The sequence below is a fragment of the Lipophrys pholis genome (genome assembly GCF_963383615.2).
Source record: "Lipophrys pholis genome assembly, chromosome: 13".
Classification (NCBI taxonomy): Eukaryota; Metazoa; Chordata; class Actinopteri; order Blenniiformes; family Blenniidae; genus Lipophrys; species Lipophrys pholis.
The window spans coordinates 27,875,025-27,896,144 of NC_137632.1; the positions used below are offsets into that span (position 1 = coordinate 27,875,025).

At 42.4% G+C, this 21,120-nt stretch overlaps 1 protein-coding gene across 1 annotated transcript; it reads left to right on the forward strand.

Annotated features, from left to right (window-relative positions):
- The first annotated feature begins 220 nt into the window (after positions 1-220).
- Positions 221-20,805, forward strand: pgap1 (post-GPI attachment to proteins inositol deacylase 1). Its single transcript, XM_080479066.1, has 26 exons — positions 221-503; positions 2,825-2,978; positions 3,915-4,090; positions 4,451-4,622; positions 4,713-4,873; positions 5,216-5,268; positions 5,348-5,414; positions 6,304-6,409; positions 6,517-6,575; positions 6,674-6,757; positions 8,190-8,239; positions 8,348-8,399; positions 8,480-8,557; positions 9,971-10,046; positions 10,539-10,612; positions 10,693-10,744; positions 10,818-10,887; positions 10,959-11,064; positions 11,146-11,184; positions 11,261-11,445; positions 11,818-12,048; positions 12,125-12,260; positions 12,474-12,524; positions 12,817-13,028; positions 13,609-13,713; positions 13,804-20,805. The coding sequence occupies exons 1-26, from the start codon at positions 372-374 to the stop codon at positions 13,940-13,942; spliced, it is 2,820 nt and encodes a 939-aa protein (XP_080335192.1). The 5' UTR covers positions 221-371; the 3' UTR covers positions 13,943-20,805.
- Positions 20,806-21,120: the final 315 nt, after the last annotated feature.

The window sequence follows — 21,120 nt, forward strand, 5'->3', positions numbered from 1 at the left end:
TATATATATATATATATATATATATATATATATATATATAAATAAAACAGAAATTAAAGCGATCAAATCAAGGATAAACAAATCAAACGCCTCCATTTCTGAAGTCGAAGACGTCATTCACTCTTCGCTCTCCTATTGGCTGAGCCTTGTCGGTGCTCTCCTCTGATTGGCGGAGCGGCCCGCCAATCAGCAGTGTTGAAGGAGGTGCGGTTCCTGTTGTGAGGTCCAGCCGGTGTGTCTGACAGCCCGCGCGGCGTCTCTCTGCTGGCTGCCATGGAGCAGCGACGAGGAAACGTGGGCCTCGGACACCTGTAAGATAAATAAATACATGCGATTCGGGAGGATTGGGAGCCGGACCGGGAACCGAAAGCATGAGACTCGCCGCCGGGGCCTTTTACGGGCTGGCTCTGGGGCTGCTGGCGGTCGGCCTGCGGGAGTTACTGACGGGCTTCGAGGAGAACCGATGCAGTATGACCTACATGTTCGAGTACCCGGAGTACCGGGTGAGTACCGGCGGAGTACCGGGGGACTACCACAGCCTGCACATGCCGCTAAATCACATCTGAGCGTGCTATATTTGTAGCACGGTTCCCGTGTGTGTGAAGCTCGCCTTACCTGGCGGACAGGTGCTGTGTTGCCAGGTTTGTTCCTTCCTGTGGGCTCGCCCCACCTCTGCTGCACCTCTGCCCCACCTCTGCTCCACCCCTGCTCCCGGATCGGCCCGGTAATGTTTCGGCTGGGATTAGCCCATGTTAGCCGGCTTATTAAAGCATGAATAAGCCCAGATGCTTGAACCCTGTCACTCAGCAGGTGACCTACAAATCCGCTTTATGAGAGGGGGAGTCGGGTTAACTCCAGACAGGTAACCCGCCTCAGGGACGCTGTCATCCGCTGGAGGCATCTGGATGGGCTCACCCCGGACTGGGTGCTTTACTAGACAGAAAGCAGAAACAAGAAGAGAGTCAGAAATGTGGAAATAACCAGGTAGTAAGTGCAGTTTACAACGACAGTCACTTCCAAAGTGTGAGCTCAGTGTTGCCAGATCCGACTGACAGTTTCCCCCCCAAATCACAACCTCTCCAGAAACTCATGTTCAGGTCTCTGCAACCTTTATGACCGCAAAAGCTGTGTTCAGGATTTTCCACTGAATAGAATACGTCTGAAGCCGCTAAACATGCAACTTGTATTATATTAATAAAAATCTTATTTATTTTTTTTAAATGTCACATACAAAAAACCCAGGCTGCATTCATGAAATGTCATAGGTACAATTTAGATGTATTTTATTACATTGTTTACAGTCGCCAGGCAGGAGTTTGAGCTATACTAGCAATTTCTTTTCATTTTCCCGTCCTTTTTCAGTGATTTTATCTTTTTAAATCATTTTTTCCTGTTTTATGTTTTCCTGTTTTGTTTTTTCCTTTTCTTTCTATTATCAACTCCTCCTGTATCATAATTTTTTTATATAAATTCAATATATTAATTACTTTATGTTCTCATGATTGTGGCTTTTTCTTCTTTCTTTTCTGTAATTTATTTGCTTCTATTTCTTGTTGTGTTGTAACTTTCGAACATAGTTTTGTCCAGCCCTGCTGAATTTAATCCCTGGATGGTTTGACGATTGTTCTTGAATGAAGTTCCAAAGTGAAAAACCAGCATGTAGTGTGTTAAGATGCTGAGCCATCAGAAAACCTTCAGATCTCAAACTCATCGGGAGCGATGAATGACATTCCTGACACAGTTTTAGTTTGTATTTTTAGTGGCGTTTCCTGCCTAACCAGATTCTCCTGCGTGTGGTGACTCAGATCAAATCATTCAGTGAACATTGAAGCTCTAAGGATGAACACATCACAGAAGAGGATTGTGAAGTTGTAACGAACTACAGTTTTGATTAAAGCAAAAGCCCTCACAGTATTCCATCTGTTGGTTTTCTGTGTCGGCGATTCAGGCCTGAGATGTTTTCTAGCTTTACGCCACACATACAGATAAAATCCCTATTTCCATAGATTTATTAATCCTTATCAGAGGTTGTTGGCTCTCTATACGCGTAAATGTGGATTGTTCTTTGCCAGCGTTGACTGTCGTCGGCCTACTAAAGAGAATCATCACTGGCTAGTTTTTCCGAAATGATCTGAATGCGAATAATAACTTCTGCTCAATCCAAGAGTTGAAGTTTTGTGCCTGCTGTTCCCCAATAAACCCTCGTTCCCCTGCTCTGGAAGGGTCACAGGCCTGCATGTCTTGTGCTCAAAGCAAAGTACAAGGATTAGAAAAATGAAGGTTTGGTTTTACCAAGACTTGCGTTGTCTCATATATAGAGAACATGTCTCACATATAGACTTCCACTGCTTCTGGGAATTCAGAGTTGAGCTTGAGAGCAAAGCAGGGACTGATGTGTGTCAGCTGCAGCCTGCAGAGTTGATATCATACCTGGCTTAGTGACACTGTAACATGATCTACTTATACTAATTAAGTCAGTTAACTAAAGCTGCATGTTATATATAACGGGAATAAAAGTTCCCAGAAAAAGTCTGTGAATAGAAGTAAATCGTGTTTCCAATCGCTCGATTGTGTCGAGAAGAGATTATATTTCACTTCATTATTTCATCATTAACTTCAGCTACAGGCCAAAAGTTAAAAACACAAAATGTAAGTTAAAAAAAAAGAACATTTAAAAAAAAAAAAACCTGCTCCAGTTCTGAAACACTGTGGCTGATTTAAAAACAAAAACATGAACATTGAGGTCAAAATGAGTCAGAACAGACTGAGCACTGTTATTTGGAAGTAGAAACCCTGTTAATCTGTTGACTGTGTCGGTCGACAGCGTGTGTCTCTGCCCCGCCGCGTGGCCAGACTCTACCCTGCGTACGGCCTCTATCTGTACGGAGAAGGAGTGTACGCCCAGGAGACCCGGGCCCTCAAACTCACCGGGGCCCCCGTGCTGTTCCTGCCCGGAAACGCCGGGAGTTACAAACAAGGTAAGAGCCCAGGAGGGAGCGTTTCCAAACACACAACACTCACAGTAGTAGCATTTTAAATGAGAACGATCAGGAGACACGGAAGCATTCATTGAGAGGAACCCACACACGGTGGCTTCTTTCTTTAATTGGATGTCTGGGAGGTTCCGTGAGGACATGAGAGGGATTTCAAGCTTTTTGTAGATCAGAAGCTGCCTGACTGGCGAGCAAACGGCACTTCTTCACAGTGTAGGAACGTTGGCCCTGATTCCCCTTCTCTAAGAGACAGAAGCAGAGTGTGTTCTGTGGGTTGACCTGGATATTGAAAACTTAATGGTACGTTTATGACTTTACTCACAAAGACTAGATATCTTGAGTTTAGCGTTGAGTTCTCTTGGTTGTGAGTTCCAGTTCTAAACTTGCTGGCAGCTGTTGTGTTGTGTGAGAAGCTGCTGTTTTAGAGCAACGGTCGACATCAGATCTGCACATTGGAAAAAAACCAAAAAGCCTAATGAGACACAGTCTGGAGCAGAGGTGTCAAACTCATTTTACTTCAGGGGCCACATACAGCGCAATCTGATCTCAAGTGAGCCGGGCCGGTAATTAATAGAGTTCTACTCTAAACTAGAACTTTAAATCTATGTCTTTCTGTTAATCTATCATTAAGAAGTTCAAATTCAGTGAACTATCCTTTTACAAGACATGACAAACCTGAAATTTTAATAAAAGAACCACAATTTCCACAATATTGAAAAATACTGTTCTGTGTGACACATGAGTCGTAAGAATAAACTCTGGTGTTAAGGAGGCTTTTTTTTTTTCTCCTCCAACATAAAAGTCAAGGAAAATCTATGCGAAGCTCCTCCGAGCTTTGGGAATCATTTATTCAATGACTGATCTAATGTGCGAGTGTCCACAGCTCCAATCGGATCTAAATGTTCGGCTCTCGTCACGCAGCTCGCTCGCTGGGCTCGGTCGCGCTGAGGAAGGCCGAGAACCTGGACGGGGGTCTGCACTTCAACGTGTTCACGGTGGACTTCAACGAGGAGCTGGTGGCGCTGTACGGAGGCAGCCTGCTGAGGCAGACGCAGTTCCTGCATGAGAGCATCAAGGCCATCCTCCGGCTGTACAAGGTCAGGCCTCGCATGTCCTCTGCTCCTCGGGCCGGGTTACACACACCCCTGCTGGGGGGGTCGCGTTTCAGGGGGGGGGGGGGCAAACTTCTCGTCGCGGGTGTTTATTATCCGTCTTTCCACCTGCGAGGGAAAGATAGATCACGTGGGTTTGAAGCTCAGCAGTTGGTTAAGATGGATGCGGTGAGGAGGCCCGGCTGACAGCCAGCTGTCGGGTGACAAGAGTCACCAAGAGACGACGACGACGAGGGGTTAAATGTTTGTGCTCAAGCAGCAGGTGTAGAACGGAGGAATTTCATCATGAGATATGACCCCCCCCCCACCCACCCCCAACACACAACCTTGTTCTTGTTTCCTCAGCATGTGAAGACGCCTCCGCAGAGCGTGGTGCTGGTGGGCCACTCCATGGGCGGCGTGGTGGCCCGGGCGCTCTTCACTCTGCCTCGCTTCAACACCAACCTGGTGAGCCTCATCATCACCCAGGCCTCCCCCCACCTGGCTCCGGTGCTGGTCCTGGACCCCTACCTGCTGGGTGAGCAGATGCTGGGACTCGTGTGGGAGGAGCCGTGACGCCCACCCCCGGGGTTTTGGTAAAACGAGAGCCGTCTCTGTTTGTTTGCAGATTTCTATTTGGCGGTGAGGCAGAAGTGGGTGAACCAGGCCAACAAGCTCAGGAACGTCACCGTTCTGTCTGTCGGGGGTGGTTACCGTGACTACCAGGTCCGCTCCGGCCTGGTGTCCCTGCCCTGTCCTCCAGGAGACCCCAACAAGCTCTCACTGGTGGTACGACAAGTTTCTGACACTGGTCGGCCATAACATTATGACCACTGACTGGCCAGGTGAAGACAGTCGTTCTCTTGTTACCAGTAGGAATCGACCAGTACCGGGCTGCAAGAGAACATTTTGTGGTGTAAGAATTTGAGCCATTTGGGTCGACTGTTCTCAGCTGTTGTGGTCAGAATCAGAATGTTGGCGTAGTTGTGCTTTGGGGTTTGTGCATTTCTCTTCTTGGACCTATTTTGTTTTGTGGACTTAGTTTTTTAGTTTTTTCTTGATTTTTGTGCTTCTGATTTCAGCAGAGCCTCTTTCCGTCAGTCTGTCTCAGGTTCTTGTGTTTTCTTCCAGGCGACTGCAGTCCCCAGGACGTGGGTGTCCACGGATCACCTCTCCATTGTTTGGTAAAAGAAACATCACTCATTTATTTGTCCCCGAGTGACATTTAAATAATCACTGAGGACGTTTGTGTTCGTGTTCCAGGTGCAAAGAGCTGGTTCTTGCTACTGTCAGGGCCTTTTTCGATCTCATTGATCCTGAAACAAGACAGGTGGGAACATCAAACATCTCGTTATTTTCTGTACTCTCTTTATCGAGGATGTAGAGCTTAAGGAAAACGCAGCAGTGTCTCACGTGTGGTTGAGTTATGATTGATTTGGGAGGAACTGGGTACTCAAAGGAAACCCACGCACAGGGAGAACATGCAAACTCAGCAGAGGCCGGGCACAGTGCGGGAAACCACATGTAGAACATTTCAACATTCGACCTCTGGAGTGTTTGTCTATTCATGTTTCTCTCTCTGTCGTACTGGAACACATTTTGAAGTGTTTTTAAAAATGTTCTGATTTATTTCCTTCTTGCTGTGGAGCAGCAGTGAAAACCACTTATGTATTTTTTATTTAATTGTACCTGTGAGGAACAGGGCTCTAGTGTATTGGGCAAATATGCTATAATAACAATAATTTTCAAATTTGTAATGAATACAAAACGATAATTAAGTATATGATGTTGATATCCTTGTGTTTTCTGAATTGTACTGCCAAGAAACTTTCTGAATTCTGTCCCCGAGGCCACCAGATATTAGATAATCAGAGCGTAAAATCTATTTATTCTTTTTTTAATTATGTAGTTAATCACTGGTCGACCTGAATGAAATTCTGAGGCACGTTTGCGCACAGCGAAGAGGTTTCAAACACATTTTATATCACATACGGCCCAATTTTATCCTGAGGAGTTTGTTGAAAAAAGTTTGTTTTGGCGGCCATATTGGAGCTTCTTGCAGGTTTTAGGCTGCGTGCCTTATTTTTTTTTTTTACCCTCCTGGTGTAAACAACTCATCACATTTCAGTCGGTCTCACATTGAAAGTTGATAACGTTGAATTTGTGCTATATTGTTTCATCTCGAGGGACTTCCTGTTAATCGGCGTGTTAATCGACAGTTCACAGTGAACCCCGAGAGAAAGAAGGCGGTGCTGAGTCATCACTTCATCAGACACCCTGTCAGGATGCTGGGAGACACTCAAGACGCCTCCATCTCCATCTCGGGTAGGAATGTGGACAGGCTGCAAATGTTTCTTTTCACGTAGTAGTTTATGAATCGGGATTGAATTTCAGGTCGATCATATTTAGCTCCTCTTGTTTTTTCCTTGTAGACTTCCCTGAAGCGTGGAGTGAAGTGAACACGCTGCGTCTGGCTTACAGCACACCAAAGGTACCACACCCTGTACACGTTCAACAAGTCCTCTTCTTCCACTCGTTCAGAAATCCAGCCTTCAGTGGCGCTCTCCTGTCCTCTCCTCTACCCGACAGGAAGGACAGCTGAAGTACTTCCTGTTCGCCCTGTCGAGCCGCAGGAAAGCCTACAGCCACTTCTACTGCCGGAGCAACAACCTGGTGAGCATTTCAGCAGCGCTCTCCAGATTCACCAAGATCTGCTTCTCGGGTGGAACACTTTGGATAAAAACAAGGAACCCTGAAAGACAAAAAAAGAAGAAAAAACCCCACTCTAGTTTTTATTGATTTTTTTCTCTTTCCAACACAGACAGACAGAACAGGACGGTATATCCTGAACAAATGTAATTGAAGTTAATCTCAACAGAAATAAGATATATTAAAAACAAAAAGGGGCGGGGCACAAAATGAAGAAAGAAAAGTAAAAGCAAAAGGGAAAAGAGAAGAAAAGAAAAATAAATAAATAAAAGGAAAAGAGGGAAGGATCCTGTTGGGAGCTTCAATCTACTTTGTCAGTTCTTTTGCAAAGTCTTCGTCTTCTTCGCTGTTTAGTCTTTCACTTGTCTGTCAGTATCCGAGTTCCTGAAAAAAAAAAAAGTTCCATTTCTTCCACTGATCTTCTTCTTGTGCTTCTTGTTGTCTTAATCGATATGTCAGTTTTTCCATTGTGTAGATTTCCTGTATTATCCACTTGAGCCCAGTTCCTTGTTACAGCCTTTTTTGCAGCTCTCAGTAATATTTTAACCAGATATCCATCCCCTGCATGTATGTCGTTTTCCGTTACCCAAATACAGTATAATTCAGCTCTTAGGAATGTGGTATCTTAGTATATTTTGCATTGTTATATGTATAGTTGTTCAAAATATCTGTATCTTCTAGCAATTCCAGAATATGTGTCTGTAGGGACTATTCCACGTTCTCTCCAACATGACTGATTTACCTTTGAGTATTTACTGTTTCTTGTCTTCCAGGGTTTCGTATAAACACTGAGTAGATTAGGTGAAGTTAAAATCTGTACCATCACTGGTGTCTAAATTAAATAGAATTTGTCATCTTCTACAGATCATAAACACAAAACCAGCCCCGTCCTCTCGCCCCACTGTCCTAATGTGATGATAAAGCTGTACCACATCGCATTGTTCACAATATTAGAGGCTTAACTTCAGGTCTCACAAACACATTTTCTTATAAATCATGTTTTCACATTTTGTGCTCGAATTGAATTTTTTTATGTCTTTTTTTATTTTGTATTACTTAGGTTGTATGACTGTGGTTTCAGTGTTTCTTGTACTTTTAAGATCTTTATAACAGATTACAACGCTGAGTGGAGGCTTCTTTCTTTCTTTATTGTTTTAAACTGCATAATAGAACAAAAAAAAACCACTGAATTGAAAGATGATTAGAAACGTAAGACGAGTTGATATGAGCTCAGTCTGGTTTTCACACTTTCTGATGGCTCAGGAGTTTTTTTAGATATACCGTTAACCTCATTTAATATAAACTTTATACACAGTAAATATGGAACGGGTGCAAGTATTGAGACTCGAGAAAAGTTTTTCTAACCGACGGTTCATATTTCCTGTTGTCGTCTCAGGAGATGACCGGCTGGGTGTACGGCTGTGTGCACAAGAACGGCTCCTCATGGTGAGTTCACCATCAACATGCAGCTTCTCTCCTCCCAGTTTTCCACCATGTGAGATGTGCTCTTGATTTCTCCTCCTGATGGATGATGTCTGGATCTTTAACCTGCAGTATGCACGCAGTAGATTTGTCCATGGACACCGAGCTTCTGCCACCATACAAGGTACTTCAACTGTAAACAGATCCCAGGTAGTCCCATCTAAAGCTTTTTGGCTGCTCCTGACTGATTATCCTCCTTCTCAGGTTCTCATTCTGAGTCTGAGCGACTTGTCTTCAGTCTCTCATCTGGTCGTCTCCGCCTCCAACCTCAATGGCAAACAGGTACTTACTGCGAACGATCAGGCAGGGAAGATGAAGTTATTTATTTGTCACCGCTTTAAAGCGATGGAACGCAGTTTAGCAGCTCTAGTTTCCAGTAGTAGTAGTTTGATTTTCCCCTCTAGAGAAACTGTGTTATGATCCATCATGACCAGCTGTGAATTGGAATGAAAGGATCATGTGAGGTTTTTTTATTAAGAGCAATACAGCATCATCATTTCACATCCACAAGTTAAATAAAACAGAACCTTTCAGATGCTTTGCAGTTTAAATAATAATTATAATAACTATAAATATAATAATTTTGATGAGAGAAAAAATTGTGAGGGAAACATACGACCTCCTTTGGTCATTTTTTTATATTGTTTGTGGCCCAAAAGAAAGAGTTTGGTCAAAACAAACAACAACAATAGATTAAGAGCAGAAGTAAAAAGAAAAATATAATGAATCATAATGAATAAAGTATTAAAATGGAAATATAATAATAAATAAAGTATTCTAATGGAATAATATTAATAATGGTAATAATAATAAGAACAAGCATAATAATTGCGGAGGCCTTGATTTTCCACACATACTCATAACAATAACGCTTTGACCATTTATGATATTGGTAATATTGAAGAAGTGTCACATTTTCAAAAACGGTGCACAAGCACTCACTCATTCCACATTTTTTGGACCGTTTTAAATCCATAAAATTTAAAATACTGGCATCTTTAAGATAAATACAGTCATAAAAGGATTTTAACACACATGAATCAGTCCGGATCATACATTTTTAAGACGTCCCCAGCTTATGTCATGGACCCGGTGCTTGTGTTTGCCTGACACGCACACCACGCTTTCTTGTTTAGCTGTTTTAATCAGCTGGTTTACATTCATTTGGCTCACTTTGGCAGCACATTTACAAACATCAGGAGGAATAATTTGTGTTGTATTATTCATCGCCTGTGGGAACGCGGCGCTGTCAACATGCTGTCTGGAGGTATCATGGCCAACACACACACCACCGTTGATGGGATTGCCCTCCAGTAATCCTCACCAGCTTCCAGAATATCTGTTGTATATTATAGGGACCACTGTCCAGGACTACAATGTAAACAGTCACTGGCACTGCTGGGATCAGAGGATTGTAAACATTAGGAAATCATTACAACCAAATCATAAATACTTTAATAAGTCCCAGAGGATGTCTCTGTATATTTTCCCGATGCCTGTCCTCACATTTCCTCTAAAAAAAAAACCTGCGACCCCCTTGATGAGCTCCTGATAAGACACAGTAATACGCAACCTCTGATGGGAAGTAGAAATGATCAAATGAACAGACTTGAAAGTGTAAAAGTCATTTTTATAGGATGAAAATGTTAATTGACGGGAAAAACCTGCTGAAGGTGTTTGTTGTTTGATCTTCAGTTCACTGTGGAGTGCGAGTGGCAGAGACAAGTATCTCAGACTCTGTCTGTCCCAGTGCCTCATGTCCTGTCTTTTGGTGAGTACCCTTATTTATTTATTTATTTATTTATTTATTTATTTATTTATTTATTTATTTATTTATTTATTTATTTATTTATTTATTTATTTATGTATTTATTTATTTATTTATTTATTTATTTAAAAATTAAAGCACTAAACTAGTGCGGCTCATTTACAAAGTGTGAAAGCCTCCAGAAATGATTGGGTATGAAAGTATAAATTCAAGTGTGAACAACTACTGCCTGAAAACGAACCTGTTTTTAGCGACATGCACACACAGCACGTTTGACGAGGGACGACTGTTGATAAATGTGTTTGCAGGGCGGTAGGTGCGTGGTCGGTAAATGATGGAAATGTTCTAAAATTGAATGACTAAAATTAAAGACGCACAGTTCTTACTCCCTTCACATGATTTCATGGGGATTGAATTCAGAAGCAAACGTCAGATTTGACTTTCTGTAAAAGACTAACAAAAAGGAGTTTATTAAAAACTGGATTTTTTTTTCAGGTCTGACTGCCAGCGATGTCACAGTGAGCTCATCCGGACTTCTTCACACCATCGAGCTGCAGCACTTCCACCAGGTAACTTTCACAGATTCTGTCTATATTCAGCTTCTCCGTTCCTTCCTTCTTCCCTGAAGTGTGAACGCGTCTTTCTGCAGGTCTATCAAGCTTTCAGAATCAACGTTGCCAGCCAGTGTAAAGTTATTAAAGGTAAGTTTCTCACTGATGTGTAGGCAAACATGCTCCTGCTCATATGTAATGCTGATTGCTCCTTGTCTGTCAGCAGATAGATTGCCCAGCGTGTACCGGATGAAGGTGGCGTGGTTCAGAGAGGACTCTCTGACCACAGCCAGGTGAGTTTTAATGAAATCTTTCGGCACGTTTTCACATTTTCTCTCATCACGTGATGCGTTCTGTCTGCCAGTGTACCTTCAGTGACGGAAATCTCAGGGATGCTTCATACAAGTCGCCCAGACAACACCTCAGGAGTCCTCCTGGAGCTCCACACTGCCCCCAACTGTCAGTATAAGGTACTACTACTCACAGTCACGTGTTCTATTAAAACATTTTAATGAATGGATGTGGAATTGACCACTCACTCTGTGGCTTAGGTGTCAGTCAGGACTTCATTACCCAGGGTGCTCGGGCAGGTAACACAGTCATCCTATCATGGTTTTAATTGGTTATCGCTGCTCACACATTTGAAGCCTCTCTCTTGTTCCACAGATACTGAGGTTCTGTGGTCCCATGGTGCCGGTGTATACTGTTGTAACTCTCCTCCTGGCCTGCGGGGGGCAGCTGTCCTCCATCCTGAAGTCAAAGAGAGCCGCAAACATGAGCCAGGTGGTGGGCAAAGGCCTGCAGCCTCACAAAGTCAACCTGTCTGTGTACATTCTGCACAGCTTACTCAGGTAGGAGAGCCGGTTTCATGAACTTTATTCTTGACCACTGATGACAAGCTGGAGCAGGGGTCTGCAACCTCAGGCACGCCGGCCACAGCTTAGTTAGTAACATAGCCGTTTGTAACTTGTGAAACCAGGTGAAAAAGTGCTACAAACTCTGAGTTATGATCATTACAGCTGCACAGTGGTGTCAGAAGGTCATTTGAGCCTTTCTGTATGGAGTTTGAATGTTCTTCCCATGTGTGCCTGTTTGTTTAACGGGCACTCCAGCTGGTGACGACAGCGCCCTCATTGACAACAGTGTTAAAAGGTTGCAGACTCCCGGTACACAGCCTCTTCTACAATTCATCACGTGCTGACTGTGTCGGTTGGTCTCCTCAGCTGTAACTGGTTCCAGGAGGTCTGGTCCACGCTTCGCCTCCCGCCGGTGGACACACTCCCCCCGTCTTACCCTGATGGGTCCTTTCTTAAAGAGGCGGCCCCGGCAGAGCTGTGGCCCCACCTCCTGTCCCCTCTGCTGTACGTCCTGGGGGCAGCCGTGGCGTTCTGGGGCAGCACGCTGCTCCGTCTCATCATAAGACTCATCTCATTGATACTCGCTCCCCTGCACAGGTGAGGCTGGGCGTTCACTGCAGGTTGACCTGTTGGCTCCTTCCCTGCCTCACACAGTGTTTCCTTTCGTCTGCAGGCCTTGTGTGTCCAGAGACTGCGGGACGCTGCGACTGCGCTCTCAGCTCCTCATCACTCTGTGTCTGACCGTAACAGGAGCAACGTCCTGCGGAGCTCTGTCCATCTGTGCTGCCTTCCTCTTCCACCTCTACAGGGTACATTTATTATACGTATACCTTTCCAACATAGTGGACTTTGTTGTCGCGCTGCTTCCTCAGTCACATGAGGGTCGATTTAGGGCAAAAATGAGACTGATTATTGATAATGATATGATAATACAGTTGTAAAAGGAATATTATGTGAAAGATGCATTATCGTTTACTCATCAAGCTGAATTGTTTCGGTCTTTAACTGTTTGTTGTTTTCAGGTTTTGAGGCTGCAGATGACAGAACGATCCCTCAGTCACATGCTCAACCTGGTAACTGTCTCTCTTTAGATTCACCACCATCATCTGAGAATCAGCGTGATGGTGAACAATATATCAAATATTAGACTGGTTAACTCTTTAATAATCTTTCTCTTTTTTTTTACACTGACTGACTACTTTTAATACTCTGTTGTTGGATTTCCAAAACGAACACCAGAGCTCCACATTTCAGATTTTTCACCATTTCCTGACACTTCAAGGATCTGATAATTAACCTCAGAAAACAATCGGTTATTGATTTCCGATGCTGGAGAATAACCGAGCTCCTCCTCAACCTCTGCAGGCGCCACGGAAGCCCAAAGAAGCGGAGAACGGCTCGGTGGACAGAAACTCCCTGAGCGTGACTAAGGAGAGCGGCGGCGCCCCCTTGCTGTCGGAGTGCGCCCTGCAGGAGGTGAGGGACGACCTCCAGCTTCACCTCTGCCTGTCGGCGCTCTTCACACTCCCCGTCATGCTCAGCGCACCTTCGCTCATCCACTGGATCCGTAACCTGAGGTACAGTATCTGGACATGAGGGGGAAAGATTGTTTTACCTAAATAATCTGGTTTCTCTTGACCCTGTGTCACTATTTGGTCCAAACGTGTTGAGCTGGAAGCAGAATTCAATGTCCCTCCAGTGTTCGGCCATCGTTTTAATGCTTGAAGTAACGTGATATGAATGAAGCTTTTTGTACGTTTAATGCTAAAAGACTGAATTAGAAAAGCATCAGAAACACTCAATGAAAATATTCAACACTCCTGAAGGTCACATGTCAGATGATCACAGTTACTTTTGCTTAGTTTCCTGTTGCTTTGCTCGTCTCTGAGCTACTCTGACAGCCTCTTTGTTCAGATTTTATTTCAACCTGCCAATGGTTCAAATAAATAAATGGTTATTAATTCTCTTTTTGGATGATAAAACAAGACTGAGATGCTCGAGCCACTTGGTTTACCAGTCCTAAAGCCGGACGCATAGAATTTCACTGACGTCGATTTTAACATTTAAAGCTGTCATTATACCAGACTGAATTGGTATTTTTTTTGTTCCCAGTCAGAGCTGAAAATGAGAAGAAAATTGTGCTGTGCTGTTCCACAGATACGCTGCTCAGCTGGATCCTGATCCCTGTTGGCCACACATAGTGCCTCTAATCACTGCCTACATGCTGCTTATTAACTGCAACACTTTAAAACTCAGCAACAGGTAGGAGGAAAGAGCGCCTCTCCCCTCTTTCTGACTCCTCCTCCTCCTCCTGATGAGCGGACACTTCATGTCTCCCCTCTTGTCTCCCAGCAAACTCCTGCCTCTGGCCTCCTGCCTCCCTCTGCCCCTGGCCGTGGTCGTGGTGACCTTCTCTCCTCAGCACCTCTACAGGATCAGCTACTCGTTACTGGCGGCGCTCGTGCCGCTGGCCTCGTGCTGCCTCCTCTGACGGTATCTCCAGGTCGCTCAGAGCAGGCCTGCCTCCGGGACTGTTGGGTCAGTGTGCGGAGCTGCCATGGAGCAGAGCCATAGACATACACAGCCTGGGGCACTGCCCGCTCGATGTTGGCACTAAAAGCTCCAGAGCGATTACACTAGCTTTATAAAGGGGAGGATGTAATGGCCTTGGAGCGTTTGGTGCGAATATGGCTCTTTTGGATTGACCTGAAACCGAGTTTGCCTTATTCTGTATATCTATAGCTCTGCCTTCAGTGAGCAACAACTCCACAACCAGTGAAGCTACTGATATTAGAGATTCTCCACAGGGTCTTACACCGAGTCTGTGATGTTTCCGCGGTGACGTTGCTCACCGTGGTCACTCTGCTGTAATCTCCTACACTGCCTACCGCTTAGCAAAGACTCCTAACTGATTAGCCGGTGACGCAGTGTCATACGATCATTCCTAGAGAGAGCTGTGGCCGAGAGCGAAGGGCTGCACCGAGGAGCACGTCGGGACTCGCGAAGGTCCCGGCGTCGGTCGTGATCGGCTTCACGATCCCGACAACAGTCTGAATGTGTGGTCGCACACTCGGGTACAGTCTGCGGCACGTCTTGTTTTTCTTCTTCTTTATGTCACAAGAAACCCAGCATCACTTCATCCACATGCAGAAAACCATGACTGTTAATGCTGACATGATGCTCAAACTGAGCCACATTTCATTCAAATAATTCCAACCCGATCACGTTTACACCTGGTATTACTCCTTCATGTCTCCAGTATCATCTGCCTCATCTGACGTCTTCCTCTGACTTTTTTTTTTTTAGACCTTTAAGTTATAATCTGGAGTCACATTTTTTGGTAACATGACTTATTTAACGTGCTTTATTTGTGTGTTTATACACTGAAGACACACACTGCCTCTCCTCAAACCTCAGTTTAAGTTACTCCCCTCTTAAGTCTTTAAACACTCAAATGTCCACTTCTAAAACTAACAAACCAAAAATCTCCTGTTTTCTTCATAAACCACTCTATACTACAAAACACTGAATCGGTTTCAGGATTTAATCAAATGTCAGTCTGGTTACTTGGAATTGGTTATTTTCCTCATAGCACACGTTAGGTATTGGGTGGGGTGGGGGGTGTTTGTGTGGAGCGTCAGATTATAAAATCACTGCCCACTTCAGTCATTAAGAACACTAACTCCTAAGTAAAGCTAATTAAAACACAAAAATCACATTACTGATATATCGTCATCAAAATGGCATTTAATTGGTTAAATTCTGTAATATTTTTAGTTTTGATCAGGGCTGGATCAATGGATTTAATTAAAAAGAATCACTAATAGTTTCTTTTGGAGAGGAGTTTATTGGATTATAATGTGAAATCCAGCGTTTGTCAATAGATGGATTTCATTACAGAGAATTGTGCTGTATACACCCACACATCCAGATCGACATTTTAAAAAACAAAATCGTCCTAAAGGGACAAAACTGTTCAGAGTGATGCCTAAAGGTTTCTATTCATCACACTCAATATTTAAAATTTTATTAAATTTACATGAGAAAATATTTCAGATTTTATGGTGTAAAACAACATGTTGGTATTTAAGTGAAGTTAGAGTATCCAGAGATGTACACACACCCATAATGCACTCTGATGCCAGGTGTAAACGTGACACACACTCTTTAAAGGAAAAGATCCACATTCAAAAACCAAAAAGCTTCTAGAAATTCACCTGATCTCAGTCCGACACCACAGTCTGGCCATTACACACTCGCAGGAATGTTGTTTTTGTTTTTGGTTCTTTTTTTCACTTTTTTGTGACGTTTTTAATCAATGAAACTCTAAAAAGCCGATGAAGTTTCCTGTCGAACCGTAAAAAGTAAACTCTGGCTGTTTGTGGAAAGTTCTAATTCCATCTCCTGTGACTCCGGAAGATTTAATACGTCAGTGAATCTGATTTAAAATGTTAATGTTGTGAAATCTATTGAAGACTTGCTACAACAAGCTCTACATACATCATTTACATTCAGTGCATTTCAAAAATGTCCATTATTCTTTATTTGTATTTATTTAGATTTACTATATACTTTATCATTTTAGCATGATGAACTCCCCAAAACACAGTAAATCAAATCATTTAAATCCTATTTAATCAGATTTCCTTCCTATTTGAACATCATTTATCACAATTGGAATGCACTTTGTTTTTAGTGTAGAAATAACTGCTTTTTTTTTTTTTTTTTTTAAATGATCCTTTGATTATATTTGAATATTTTGAGATGCACCTGAACATTTTTCACAAGATATTGATGAATATTTTTTTGCCTTTGCTAAGAGGAATCAATCATGAAGAAAGAAAAACAGGAACTTTTCTGTGCTTTCAGTTTTGTTTCCATCTTGGACAAAAGTAAAATAATAATAATGTACTAAAAACTTCCTGAACCCAGAAGGCACCGGGTCAGAGCGTCGCTTTTATCTCTTCCCGAGTCGAATGAACTGACGGTTCAATGCAGTTACACAACAATGTAATGAGCTGATGGTGAGATTATTATGCTGAAATAACACCACAGAATGGTGTGAAATTAATTAAATTATTGTTCTGTTGGTATATTTACAGAAGTGAAACAAGTAGTCACATTTTTATCTTGCTTTGTTCTACAAGGAGCGGGTTTGTCTCTGCTGTCAGAGCCAGAGAATTCTACACAATATTAAACAAAGTAATCCGCTAAAAGAAATGCAAAAGGACTCTCTGGCTTTGTGGTTTCAAGTTTTAATCTTTTCTGCTAAATTGTTTCCGCCCATTTTCTCAACAAAATACCTGATTTCACGAACAACACAGATTCTCACCAAAACATATATTTGAATTGTGTAATCAACAAAGCAAATTGGATTCTTAACTACCGTATTTTCTGGTCTAAAAGTGACACTTTTTTCTTATTTGGTTAGTCATGCGAATTATATTTGGAAGCCATTTGTTTATCAAAACATACAGTAGATATCATATCTGACCACTAGATGTCACTGCATGACAGCAGAAAGCACAGTAGCACAATTGAAGCTTCATATCTCCCAAACAAAAGCTACGGAGCAGAAATTAAAATAATCAAAATAATCAAATGTGCATCAGAAAGAATTCAGATTGTTTAATGCCCTGTTATCGACAGATGCTACTTGTACTCCAGAAAATACGGTAAGTCTTTGTAGGATTCAGTTTCTGACTCAATAATTAAGTTTATTTGTTTCGTACTTTCACCAGTTGTGAAATAGTACACGTTGATGCTGCCGTGGGTTTATTTCCAGCAGCTTGACAATGTGGCACACTTTTTCTTTTTTTCTTTATTGCATTTGATGCACAAACACTTGTTAGTATTTATAAAGCGGGCGGGTTCCACATTATTTTTATGGAAGCTGTGTTGAAATCTGTGTCTTACGTTTGAAGGTGGTGTATTGTTTTAAATTACTGGCCTTACTTTTTGTTTAGTTTAGTTTATTTTTGTGTTACTGATGACTTTTCCTGAAGTTGCACAAAGGCGGTCCTTACATTAAAGCCTAATAAAGGTGCAGTATGTAAATATTGTGACTTTTGTCCACTGGGCGGCAGCAGAGAGTCACTTACTCAGATATTTAACCAAGTGAGCTGATTTCCTGTTATGACTTTGTGTGAGATTTATTTCTGCTTCTCCTTTTCTTGTATTGAACACATGAAGAGCATGAAGTGACTCGCTGCACCATCTTGTGGTACAAAGTGGTATTACAGGACTGATCAGGCTAACTGGTTTTAGTTTTTTTTTTAAATTCACTAAACTCCTCTCTCCCTACATGTTGATCACTTTTAAATTATTTTTCATTAAAAAAAAATATTACATACTGCACCTTTTAAGCTGAAACTTTTTCTTCAGTCTTAAAGCAAATTTCAAAACTAATGCCAAAAAGTTCTTTACAACGATTTATCTGTTGACATGGTTAAAATGAACCCTGATTTTACAGAGTTGTGGGCCTTGTTCACATTATTTCAATAATAACCGCAGTCCTCATGAATTAACTTGTCAATTTGTTATCAAAATAATAACACATTTTTATTTTATAACTCGTTAATTATGTTACTTCTGCGTACTGATCGCTAGTGGAGTCAAATCAAAGAGGCTACAATGATCTATGGAACTGATTTTATTTGTAGGTCTGTGGTTTCACCAAGTTACATGATGCGACCACGATGTAAAGGCTGAAGCACAAAACTATGAACAAGCACGTAAACAAGGACATTTCGGAAAAGTCGCGTTTTCTTTCCAAACATTTGCGCCTCGGAAGCCTTTTTCAAAAAGTTGGTGTTCCCAGTGGCTCTGAGCACCGTTGTCATGTAAACAAACACACAAAAAATGACATCATAATGACTTTTATATGTACATTTTGTACATAATTTCTATTGCTTCCCTTTGTTTTGGTAAATATATCGTCATTAAATGTGAAATATTGTTTTGTGAAACCTTAGCAAATTGTGACAATTTTATAACTGAACACATTTTTCTTTAAAATACTCAATCTATTGATTCTTCTTGGTGCGAAATACATCGAAATATTCAGAATTTTCAGCATTCAGCAAAAAAAACCTTACATTTATGTAAAAAAAAAGAAGATTGAGTCATTGTCTTCTAACTGGCAGTTTCAGCCCACAGACTCTTTGACACTGATGCCGACGCCGTCTGCCTCTCTAATGCACTGGAGGTAATTAAACAGCCACACTAAAACACAATCCACTCCTCATATCATATCATAGAATAACCTCTGACTGAAAGTTCCATCCAAAATCAGCTCTCGATATTCCTCCACTATGAAAAGTAATATTTTAACAGGAGAAGGCAAAATCTGACATTTTTAAGTCCCACTGCTCTTTACTTCCATGGTTCTTTTAACTCCTTTTTTAACTCCTCCTATGAGTGCAGCTGAGTTTTTGTTTTGATTTTTTTAATTTCGATGCCTCTTTTTGTTAAGTGTCTTAAACTGCTGTTTACTTTCTGCTGCTGTTCAGACTCCTCCTTCCTGTCAGCGAAGCAGCTGTTGTGCCTTTCTGTCCCCGTGCGTGTGCGTGTGTGTGCGTGTGTGTGCGTGTGTGTGTGTGTGTGTGTGTGCGTGTGCGATCAGTAGAGGCTCAGTAGTCACCAGGCGATCCGCCGTCGTTCTCCATGTGAATGTACCTGCGCTGAATGTCTGAGTGTGACTTCCTGTCGTCGCTCGTGGTGTAAGTGGTCAGCCCGTGCTTTTATTTTGTATTGGGTTTTTTTTTTTTGGGGGGGGGGGCGTGTCGTCCGCCTCGTCGTGAACCGGTGGCGTTCAGCGCTCTGTAGTTAGGCAGTAGAGACGAGAGTTTTATTTTTTTTCTCTGAGTATCCTTGTGATTGGTATCGGTGTTCACTGTGATCACGTCCTTCCAGCTGTTCCCGTTCATTCACACTTTCACGACGTGCTGTTTTAGAGTGTTTAGCGCTGAAAAATGACGTGACCCTTGTGCGTTCTTCGTGTCTTAACTAGAAGTGTAAAAAATCGTTTGGAATATTCAGCGACCAGACAGACTTTCGGGAGGCGGCGTCGAACCCGGGACCCCTTGAGGGAGGGCTCACGGTCTTAACTGAGTTTGTCAGAATAGATTAGCAGATGTCAAACTGCCATTTTATTTTCATTCTAGAAGGACTTGTATGTCTGAGAGTGGATTGATGCCTCCACCAGCCTTTGGCTTCCCTGGAATGTTTTATTAAAATCAAATTCAGGAAGTCCATCCTCAGTCTTTCTTAGGCCTCGTTTGGTCAACCTTTTTGTCTCAGAAAAGTTTCACATTTACGCCGCAACATCGAAACACTGAAAATGATGTAGTTTTTATGTTTGGCCACTAGAAGGTGTTGTTTGTTTTTATAATGAAACCACACACACACACACACATGCAGCAGAGAACGATGCGCTCTAAACATGAACAATGAGAGAACACGGACATTCTAGTGGACAGACCACCAAGTTGGACTGTTTTTACGGTGACTGTCAAAATAAAAGTACCCCGGAGAATATGGACCGGGAGTCGTGACGCTCATTCTTCTTGTCCATCTACTGAGCATGTGCAGAAGAACTATTTCCTACGGCGGTGGTGAGCGTGTTGCAGTAGCAGCGTTTCAGAAAAGTTGTGTTTTCCCTCTTTAACACAGAGACGGAGTCGTGGCGTTTTCTAAAAAGTGCTCAGCAGCTCCGCCCACCGCTCGGAAAACAAGACACTCGAAACGCAACGGAGGTTTTGAGTTTTCACGTAAAAACGTTGTCGTTGTAAACGGGGCCTCAGAGACGTGAAAGATGTTCAGTCTGCCGGATGGCAGACCGGGCATTTCTTTCTAATCAACAGAACCTGAACTGGAGGTGATGGTGAGGCGGCTTTAAAACCCACGAGAACAATCACATTATTATTGTTTTGAGCAAATTCTCAGATGTTTTGGAAATAAAAAAGTGGGATAAGTGCTCATTTCTACAAGCATCCCGGCCGTGAAACAAACCGCGGTCCCTTGGTAACAAACGTATAGTTATTCCTTTGCTCAGATGAACTCGTGTTTGGGGGGAAGACGCATCGAATCTGGGAACAATAAAAAGTAGGATTAATCATTAAACAACTGCAAAATGACTTAAATCGGCTTTCATTTTTACAAACTTCTTAACTTTTCCCAACATTTTTAAAATCTGGTCAGTTTTCAGTCGGTTTCCTTTCCTTGCATTCGTTAACAAACCAAGTAATAAAAGAGTCACATTTATGTGGTAACATTAAAGTTAAAAAAAAAAAAAAAAAAAAGCTTATTTAACTGTAATTCTGATCTATAAGTGCTTTTAAAGTCTGGTAGTTTCCCTCATCGAGCTTTTACGTAGAGCGGCGGGTGAAACCTGCTACTTTCTGCTAAACGTCCGCCGGCCGGTCGGATGGGAGACGTGGAAATACGCCACATCGTCTTTATGGTGAAGCTCTCGCGTGGAAAGAGTATTTAATCCTCAGGTTTCTGCAGAATTGTGTCAAAATCAGTTGCTTCGATGTTTTTATATTTCTCACATTTTTATCTGATGTCAATGTAAATGGGCGATTTTCTCGGCTCCACTGTTGTTGCAATAAAATCCAGAAAATTAGTGTCTGTTTGTTTTGGTTTTTCTTCGATTCAACGTGAAGT